This window comes from Phaethon lepturus, unplaced genomic scaffold, assembly GCF_000687285.1.
Source record: "Phaethon lepturus isolate BGI_N335 unplaced genomic scaffold, ASM68728v1 scaffold16389, whole genome shotgun sequence".
NCBI classification, from domain to species: domain Eukaryota; kingdom Metazoa; phylum Chordata; class Aves; order Phaethontiformes; family Phaethontidae; genus Phaethon; species Phaethon lepturus.
Genome location: NW_010564298.1, coordinates 24,233 through 35,016, shown reverse-complemented (window position 1 = coordinate 35,016; position 10,784 = coordinate 24,233). Strand labels below are relative to the sequence as shown.

Sequence of the window (10,784 nt, the reverse complement as noted above, 5' to 3'; positions counted from 1 at the left end):
CAGCAGGAAAAGTGGCTCTAGACTCCCCCTGAGCCATCAAGGGCAGGGCACCGCTCGCCTCCTCGCCTGTGAACAACACTTGGGCACATCTGAGGTGTATGGCTAAATGTTTAAGATCATCAGTGGAGATCTCACAGAAACTTAAAAGTATACCAGGCATATGTAAGCACTTACTAAGATTTGTATCATCTCCAGCATCCTTGACATTTTACAACAGTGTTTATTTCCTTACTCACTAATTCACAGAACTGGATAATCTACACAGAATTTACACATTAGCAATGAGCAAGATTCTTGGGCATAACTTCATAAACATAACATTAGCACAACAATGTTCTAATATAAACATACACAATGCTAAGTAGGAGTAAAGCATTTCCTAAGGGCAGAGGAGATCCCGCATGCCCTCGCTGTGTGACAGCCTGCAGGGAACTCGCCAAGGGCGAAAGGACCCGGTTTGTCCTGTGGAGCAGCACTCTGCACTGCCTCTCCGGGCTGAACACGCAGAGGAAGGAGGCTGGGAATTCGGTCAGTGAATCAATGACCCTCCAGTTGTATCAGCCCAGCGCTTTTGTCAGGGGAGTGGGGATAAAACAATTCCAAGTCTAAAACAGCTCTAAGAAAATAGTGGGATCTAGTCTAAAAATGTGGACTCCTTTTCTTTCCATGAAGAAAAAGCCCACAAGTAGTCTGTGTATTGTGACCATAAAGTCCAACATGTAGCTTGTATTCACAGTTACTAGTGCTCACACATAAGACTAAAATGAAAATAAATCCCATTATAATGAATAATTCTATTTTCACCTGGTCACTAATGGGACATCAAAATCATTCTAAGACATCATTTCATAGAGATACCTAACAAAAATGTTTCCAACAAAAATCTGTGAAAATTAAACTGGGGGTTTAAAGATTCCTCCGTAATGCGAGGGAGTAGCTGTGAATAGTTGTGGAGAAGGCACACACTGCAACCAGATGCAGGCTTTAGTTAACTCTGTTAAGGATGTCAGAGGCATTTGCTTTCTCCCTGACTCATCCTTTTCCTTAGTGGATATTCTGACCCTTAGTCCTGGCAAATCCAGCAGTACCAAAAAGTTCTCTCTGGTACCTCATTAATCACTCCCCTGCCATGTGCTATCTTACCTGCAGATGTAATTCTTCTTGCAGGATTCTTGTAAATTCAGGCAGTTTGGTTTCTCCCTGTCCTCATATGAACACACAGGAACAATAGTCTGCCGTCTCCTTTCTGTACAGGCTACGTCTCGACAGGAGCAGAAGAGCATCCCGTAGCTGTGCTTTGGGGGAACTTTGTCAAAAAATAGCCGGAGGGCCTTATGACACTTCCGCTTGTTACAGATTTCATTAGACGTGCTGCTGGTGCAGGGGGTTATGTAAGCAGATCTGAACCTCTTGCAGGTATCATTTAGGTTACAAGCTTTTGCTGCATCCAAGCAATTGTTCCCCTTTGAAAGTACTGGCTCCACTAGAAAAAACAACACAACAGCAGTAAGAAATGTGTCACATTTATATTGAGTTTTGATGTTTGTGTTTATTTCACTGTTAATGAGATCCTGATTATATATTTATTACATACAAAACTTTCAGTGCCAGAAACTGCGACCGGTCCTTATGATACCTAGGGTAATGGTTTAACACAGTGAACAAGAGCACAGGCATGCGTTAAGGTCAGAATGCTGGAAAATAAATGACAATTACACCAGGCAGGCTGCACGTCATCTTCTTTGTAGCAGACATACAGGATGAATATTGGGTAAGACTCAGTCTCACTAAAAAATTATTAAAATTGCTGGTAAATTGGAAGGGATACATTTGGCCCATTGCACAAGAACACGGTGAGAACTCTGCTTTTGTAAAGCTCTGACATTTTTTATTTTTCCCTTGAACAATATAAATGACATTCAGTGTCTACACCGGGTAACAACATTTAAATGCAATTTGTGTACTCTGCAGAATGGAGAAGCCACATGCCTATTACTGCAGTTTTTGAGGTATGAAAACAGCCCACCCAGGCAGAAAGGAAAGCAGGTGCAGCCCCACGACTGCGAGCTCTCTAAGGCCACCCACAAGGCCTGTAAGCTCCACGCTTTGTGAAAGACATTGTTTTAAGATCTATAGATGCCACCTGAACCTGGAAGTTTTATGAAGATTACAAGCTTTGAAACAGCTGACGTAAAATTAACAAGTTGCTGTGAAAGAAAGGAGTATGTCTCTCTCGCGCACAGGCACACACTACAGGAAGTAACTCAGATAAAAGTTAACAATATAATTACACATTTAATTTTGCAATACATTATCCAGACATTAAAACCCAATATATGCTTTGCTTGAAAATGAAGGCAGCTGGCATTAGAATGCAATACTCAGTTAAGAATAATTGTAATGCTGCTCTGGATATTAGGAATGCCAACATCACAGATCCAAGAAAATACATTAACATTGCTACAGAATTTGCAAGCTGAACAGAAGATATTTTGCAAATATCTAAAACTCTGCAGCAACCTCTTAGCAGGGTTGACCAAAGATAAAACATCTCAAATGATCTAAAGCTCTAAGTTCTTCTTAAAAAAACCTTTTCTTCTAGATATTCCATCTTTTCTTAAAAACTCAGCCCAAGCCCCTTCTACCACTAAGTGCCACTCTTCTCTGTTCTCCTACCACTTTGCCTCCCATTCCCAGATCAGGACACCAACCTTTTATCTTTACCCATGGCAGGAAAAGATGATGCAGCTTGGCTGACATGGTGCACCGAGGTACTGCAGTTGCCTGAACTGACTGCACAAGACAGGCCTTAGTGCTAGCACACACCTGACATTATACAAATATATCACCTGCTACTACCCCATGTGTGCTGGGTTTGGGTGGGATAGAGTTAATTTTTTTCATAGTAGCTAGTATGGGGCTGTATTTTGGATTTGTGATGGAAACAGTATTGGTAACACAGGGATATTTTCAATATTGCTGAGCAGTGCTCACACACAGCCAAGGCTTTTTCTGCTTCTCACCCCACCCTGCCAGCGAGCAGGCTGGGGGGGCACAAGAGGCTGGGAGGGGACACAGCTGGGACAGCTGACCCCAACTGGCCGAAGGGATATTCCAAACCATAGGATGTCACGCTCAGCGTATAAAGCTTGGAGAGGAAGGAAAGGGGGGACAGGACATTCAGAATGATAGCGTTTGTCTTCCCAAGTAACCGTTACCCGCGATGCAGCCCGGCTTCCCTGGGGATGGCTGAACCCCCGCCTGCCCATGGGGAGTGGGGAATGAATTCCTCGTTTTTCTTTGCTTGCGTGCGCGGCTTTTGCTATACCTGTTACTGTCTTTATCTCAACCCACGAGTTTTCCCACTTTTACTCTTCTGATTCTCTCCCCTGTCCCACCGTGGGGAGTAAGCGAGCAGCTGCGTGAGGCTTAGTTGCCAGCTGGGGTTAAGCCACGACACCATATAATTTACCTATTCCTAGGTAAATTTACCTAGGAAAAACACAATGCCTAAGTCGTATTAGATTTGTTTTTCACTCTAGTGATATGCTGTAACTATGTTCAGTGCGTTTGTACATTTATCCTCTGTACATTTAACGTTCACACTCCAAGTCCTTCCCAATCCCATTTTCTTGCACAACAAACTGCAACTTTTTGCTCCTTATCTTCACAAATTACAAAATTATAAACATGCAACATTTGACTATAAATTAACAAACCCAAGCATTTCTTATAATAGCAGACTACCACAGTTTAAGGAACACCAGATGCAGGAGAGATGAGATATCCAAAATGCAACCCTCTCATAAAATCATAACATTTTTATATCAAATGTTGTATGACATTAGCATACAACTGTAAGCTTAACTATGAACGCTCAAAGGGTTTTTTTATACAGTATATAGAATTGTATGTTTAGTACAAATATAATTACTATGTAATCTGCAGGGCATATAATTATGCAATATATGAATAGTGCATGCTAATTACTATGTGATTGCAGAGTAATTACATGGTTATTTGTGCCTGCGAGTCAACTGCTGAATTCCACTCTTTAAAACAAGATTCCACCGAAGAGCTCTGAATGGGGCATTTCAATACGAAGAGACATCAGCGTACTCTATGATATATTATAAAGCATTCTTTAAAAGAAAGCCCAAGATGTAATAAAGCACCCCTTTGCTGATAATCATATACCTGTTTTCCATTATGGGTCCAAAATGTAGTAAATGCTGATACAGAATTAAAAAGCACTGTGAATATGAACCCCTCAAAAAACAAAAGGGACAGGTTAATCAATCTTTTTAAAAAACAGAGCACAAGCCAATTCACTGACCACGCAAACAGCCGTGAAAGTTATCTTGGATGAAATGTGAATTAGGTGCAAATTTTTCATAAACAATAGTTATGCTCATTCATATCTTTCACACAATTTATATCTACCCAAGACTTGCATTACTTTACATGTCATCGTTGAACATCGACCAGGTCTTTTGGTGGCTGGTTTTTTCTTTCTAGAACTACTCTGGGCTGTAACTTGCCACGTGCTTTTTCTATTTTGATACACATGTATCTAGCTATCGTTTCCGGCATATTTATAATCACATTATACAAATTCTTTCTACCTTTTAAAACCAAGACTAACATACAGCACGTAAGAGATATGCATCAACTGGATTTGAATTAAACGAGGCTGTCTACAAAAACTCTTCTCATTAATGTCAGCTTCTCCCAAGCTTTTAAAACATGTTTTAATGCAAAATTTACATTTTATGCTTTATTTTTATTGTGAAAGTACAACATAGTTATTCCTAAGTCCTGCGACAACTACAAACAGTTAACGATACTGAGAGTGTTTCTGAGGCTTACTTACACAGCAGTAATGCATAAGGTCAAAATTTCACCCAGCTTCTATTCTGCAAAGCTTAAATTATTAAGACAGGCAGGAGTTTGGCTCTTACTAGCTACTGACTACGTTAAGAGCAAATGGATGTAATCCAGGCTACTTTTCCTGCCGTTATCCTTTGGGAAAGGTGTGTGTAAGGAGATCCTTTTTCAGTTCCCACCTCTCTTGGGGCACTTGGATATGGATTGAGGGCGGCCAGAGCAGCAGCCTGGGACGAGTAACGATTCCTTCCCACCGCCCTTTCCCCACGCAGAGCTTCCTCTCTCCCAGGTCCGCTTTGCCTTGGGCCCACTCTGGAGATCTCCGCCAAACCATGCTGCTCTCCGCGCCTGCCACATCGCTGCGGGCTCCGAGGTAAGTTACTTCCAGGCAGGTGACACGTGATGCCTCGTGCCCGCGCGCGAGGCGGTGGTTCCACCGGCGGCAAGCGGCCCCGCAGAGCAGATCTGCAAACGCCGGGATGCTGCCTGACGGCAGGGGCCACCGGGCGGCGGCAGGAGGCCCCCGGGGGCTGCGAGCTGCTCCGCTGCTCTGGACGCTACCCTGATGCGGCGCAGGCAGAGTCATGGCAGAACACAGCCAGAGCCAGGAGCTGCTGCCTTGGTGGGAAAGCAGCAGCTCCCAGCACCCATAACGTCAGGCTGCCCGAAGCCGCCCTCCTGCCGGGCAGTTCGCTGTGCACTATCGGGCTCCCTGGTACTGACTGACCTCTGCACGGATCACCGGCTCACGGCTCTTCTACTCCACGTGCAACGTGGGCGTGCAAGGTGAGATGTTTTTCTGGTAAATTTTACGGCTGAAAAAACAGGCCTTCTATTACAGTATAAGGTGTTCCCGCTTTGGTGTTTGCTACCTCCTGAACCCCGCTGGCCCAGCATCGTTACAAGCTGCAACAGCTCTGGACTCGAGCTCCCATACAACAGCAGAGAGAGACCAGCCAAACGCTCCAGTCCGTTATCCAGAGACGTTTCTGAAGTTTTAACAGGGCTTCCTCTGCCCTGTGTGATGTTCCTTATGCCTCACCCTCTTTCACAGTCTCTTCACCTTGTTCTTTCATCTTCCTTGCATTTCCATTTCTATTCCATTTCTGCACCTACTGAGCCTTTGGCTGTCTTCTCAACTCCTGTTAACCCCATGGTGCCCAAGAAGGGATTCTCAGTGGATATTGGGAGCTTCTTATTCGTGCTGCCACTAGCCAGAAGGAGCAAAAAGACTATTTCTTGTTCTATGAGATTCTTATTAAACAGCAAAATGGACACTAAGTTTTCAATTTTCTTACAGCACATAAAAAGCAATTTACCGAGGTTGCCATTAAAATTACAATTACTATTTGCAAGTAATTAGCATTAGTAGGTTTTCTAGGGGTCTTAGTGAAGGGAATGCTGTAAAAGAGAGCGAGTGGTAAATGTTAATGTTACAGAAGGCAAAATTACAAAGTGATAGAGGTGACCACGTGGGTATGGGCCCCTATTAACCCCTAACCAATGGGTATATACTCCAACGCAGGTGCAGAATATGGCATATAGGAACCAAAAACTGACCAGAACAAAGAGGAGAACCACGATCCCACTTTAACAAAAGTGCTGCTATGGGGTTCACCAAAGTAATTCTGCTTTGTAAGAAGAGCAGATTAAAAAATAAGGAAAGCGTGGGAAAGACTGTCATCTGCATCTTTATAGATTCAAATAAACTGGATTCAAACATTCTCCTGGACAAATTATTTCTAATCCCAAATGGCAGAGAAAAAACAAGTCATCCCTGAGCAATCATGAGACTGGTACACATACATGTTATTCTGAAGTTCCACTTGTCTTCTACTCAGCATTTAGAGAACAGTCAGGCCTACCTCAACCCTTTTCCATAACCATAATAAGCAGGTGCTTTACTTTTTAAGTTAAAGCTAATACATAATCAGCTATACCCAGGACTTTCAGAGTACTACCAAATACGACACAATGCATGTTAAAATTAAAATCGATGGCAGCAGTAGGTACACCAGGTGGCAAGGATGTTGAGACTGACTCCAGTGTGCAGAAGGGCACACCCAGGGCTAGAGCAACAAAAGGACCTAAATAAACAAAACTGCCTAAACTGAGACTTTAGGCTCCTGAAACCAAAGCTGGAACATTTTACATTCCTTGTCAGTCATGTAAGTATTTGATAACACAAATTCCACAGGTCCCTAGAATCCTTTTCTGAATACAGCCAAAAATCTACTTGAGGAGGTAAAGACTGCCTCCTGTCTAAGCCCTACAGAGATCAAGAACATGTACATTGCTTAGTGTGAACCAACAGACATGATTTGGAAGTGTTCATCACTCAGCTACCATGTTCTGCACAACTGCTACGCCCAAAGTCTTTTTCAAAATACCACGGCCTTTGTTTTTATGAGACTCCACTGGTGAATCATCAGTTGGGATCTGGAAGACTGGTTCAATGCCTGCCCTGACCTGGAGACTCAGAACCACTGGTCTCACAAACCATCTCACTGTACAGTCTTCTCAAGAAGATGCACAGGAATGGTGCATATTGCAAAACAGAAGAGAAAGCATGATGCTTCAGCCCAGGGATGAGAGCTCTCCCTGGGAGGCCGATTGCTCGGTTCTGGCCTGCACCCAGGAATGAAAGTTATTTCTCTTAAAAGAGCAATGACTGGAAACCAGGATTCCCTGCTGAAGATGACTCTCTTAATTGTAACTCTACAGAGGTATGATCTCACTTGTGTGCTCTTCTAATCCCTGCTAAAAAAAAACATAACCTTTCCTATACCACAGCTCCTCCCCTTCCGTCCAGACCAACATACTGTCTAATCCATAGGGTACCCTCCCAGGCTTTGTGAAAACCCGTAAACAAGAGCTCAGAGCACAGGTGTCCCACTTCCTCAAAGACTATTCTGATAACTAACTTCATGACTAAAGCACCATGACATCTTCTGCTAGGTCCCCTTTAAAAGAAGAGTGGCTCTCTACTCCCAGGAGCACACACCGATTGCTGTGTGGACAGATGCACCTGCCTGAGGCTCTAAAATTGGCTCCTCGGCTCCAAAGTCTTCCAACAAATCTGTTTCTGTATTTCTTATTCTCCATCTAGAGATTTATTGTGCAGGGTTTTTTATTGGGTGTTTGGGGTTTTTTGTTTGGTTTTTTTTTTCCACAGTATTCCTTGTGCACTTTATAAGGATTCTGGGCATCTTTAGACATCACCTGGAAGCAGAGGCTCCCGACTTTACATGTTTAATCCACCTCTTGGTCTGTTTCTGGATGTTCATTTCTACAAAGAGGGACACACGCCCTGCGTGCTGCATTTTGCATTGCCCAAGTTCACCACTGGATCTGGCCTCTAACACTTAGCAGGACTCTCGTCTCTGTTTAGAGTTAGATCCGGATACCTTTAGTTCACCATTTCCTGGTGCATTTAATAGACATTACAGATAAAGACCGCAAGAGAAAACTCCTGTGCTGGATATGCATTGATGAAAAGGGGGAGAAATGATGTCTTAAGATTTCCTTTGGTACTTTCAGTCTTTTCTAGGGAGGAATGGAGGAAGGCTGAGCAGAAAACTCAAGAGGTGGCTGAAGCCCTGTGGGTTGGCTGAGGGACATCTGCTCAACTTACAGGTTATGTAAGAGGAAAGACTTGCAACCCCACAGTGATTTACATTTTGTTCTATGAGAGCAGGGAGGGAGAGGAAACCCTGCTCCCCAGTGTTAACAACATCGTGGTCTACAGCTGAAAAGCTTTCTGTCTTCACCCACACAAATATCCTGATCTATCACCTTTCATTTCTGCTACAAATCTAAAGAAAGGTTATGCCAGGGTCCCTAATTTTCCACATGGAGCTGAGGATAGCAGTTTTGCTTTATATTCACACCAGCATAGTGAAATCCATTTTATTCACTAGAGTTATTCTGAATTTTCAATAATCTAAGTTCAAGAATTTTGTTCTTTAATGCTACTTTTACTTCTCCTGTGCAAGGTATTTCACGTAGGAGGCAGAAATGTATGAATAAAATCAGAGGCTGCTAAACAAAGAAACTTCCAATTGTTGTAAACTGATCCAGTCACTGTTTCTCGCATTACTGCACCAACAATTTCAGTTCTACCCTAAAGAGTTTTAGGGTGTAAAGGTCATTTTAACGTATCTACACTGCACTTGCATTAGGGATGGATTATGCATGACTGGGACCATAGACAGAATATATTTTTTTCTGAGGGAGAGATCTCAGTTATTCCATGTACAATTCATGCTCTGTACTGAGTCAGAGGCTGGTTTTGTGATGTGGAAGGCTATCGCCACAGTTTCAGCTGAGTTGTTCTAATTAATTTTCACTTGAAATATTCAAAGTGGAAATGTGTTTCTGCATATGCTCTCATGTTATACAGTTCAGTATTTTATTATTAGCTAAATACTACGTCAAAAGAATTGAGAAGAAATTGGCACACATAAAAATACAGAGTAAATAATGAAAATATGTGAAAATATCAAACCTACACGGTTGCCATGAGAAGTGATTTACTGCATGCAAGTTCTCAAAACACAGTGAGGGACTGTTTACCAAAGTCATGCCAATTTACAGGGCAACTTTCAGCATTTCTTTTTATTACTGCAGAATTGAATTCACAACTTGTTTCCTCTTTTCCTCAGACTTGATTAATTACCGTGTTAACATAACTACTGTTCTCCTGCTTATAATGGGCTCCCTCTAAAGTGCTGCCCCAGCAAAATAAACCAGGAGAATGCTTCTAGCTCTTTGCTCTAGCATTGCAATCCTTTCTAATCTCACTATTTTTCAAATTTATGTTCCATTCCAATAAAACTTATGTGAATATTATAGCAAATCAGATAATACAAGGTTATGACCCTTGTAATTGATCCTTCAAGGTTCTTTTTGCCTTTTTCCAGTTGACGTGGTAAAAATTACATTTAGATGTGCTTGTTGACACTTGAGAATTCACTTTGTTGGTCACATACACTGTTTCAGAGAGATCACATTACTAATGATGTATTTCTAGTGCTTTATTTCTTCTATACCTACAACCCCATTAAGCTGTAAGCAAACCTCCCATGGGGCTATAAGGCTACAAGTATCAAGGGGGCAATGCTCCCACACTGCAAGGAGTTTAGCTGGAGAAAGTATTATGTGAGGACACAGGGTTAAACATCAGCTACTATTTTGAAATAGCTTCAAATAAATAAAAGCCACTTAAAATAAAAACTTAAGTTTCCATTTGTAGAAAAATACACATTTTAATGAACGCAGATCATGTATGTCAGCACTAGAAATCAGTTATCTGTAGCAATGGTTTCTGTATCACATGACCACTGGAATAAAGTGATTAATTGGACTGTCTCAGTAAATGCGATCATTACACTTTTAATTAACCTTTTCAACCTCTTGCACCTTTTAGTTTTGTTGTACATTAGATTTTTGCAGTTTTCCGGTTATTATGCTTGACTAAGCTTAAAACAATGCAGAGTTGTTTCAGATAAGAAAAACAATTCAAACAACTCTTACTGTTCCTAATAAGAAAATACCGCTGATACTGTCATCATAAGGGTAGTTATAAATCAGGTGGAGGACAGACATTCTGAACTCCGTGGCTACATTCCCACCTAATTTTTGTTTTGGCAGCACACTGTTATTTAATGGCTCTGGCTACCAGGAAACTAGCTTTTGAAAATTCTTTCTCAACATAGTTATAATTACTCCATATAAATCATACAATGATCAATTATAATAATCTTAGCTTCATCCATTATTTAAACGTAGCATTTGAATCTACACAGCAGGAGTGCAGGAAATTCCAGAGTCCCCTCTCTGCTCACTAACAACTGCTTTATTCCTGAAGTCATGCCAGTTACAGAAAAGAAGGGGCC

General features: G+C 41.9%; 1 protein-coding gene across 1 annotated transcript in view; it reads right to left on the bottom strand.

Annotated features, from left to right (window-relative positions):
* LOC104626816 (GDNF family receptor alpha-1-like) overlaps nucleotides 1-5,473 on the bottom strand; it is a gene marked incomplete at its 3' end in the record, with an annotated part of 21,409 nt that extends 15,936 nt beyond the window's left edge. The window contains exons 1-2 of the mRNA XM_010294839.1: nucleotides 5,188-5,473; nucleotides 1,144-1,483 (exon numbers count right to left, since the gene is read on the bottom strand). Of these exons, the coding sequence (XP_010293141.1) occupies nucleotides 1,144-1,483; nucleotides 5,188-5,473 (626 nt within the window). The remainder of the gene's footprint in view (nucleotides 1-1,143; nucleotides 1,484-5,187) is intronic.
* Between the last annotated feature and the right edge of the window lie 5,311 nt (nucleotides 5,474-10,784).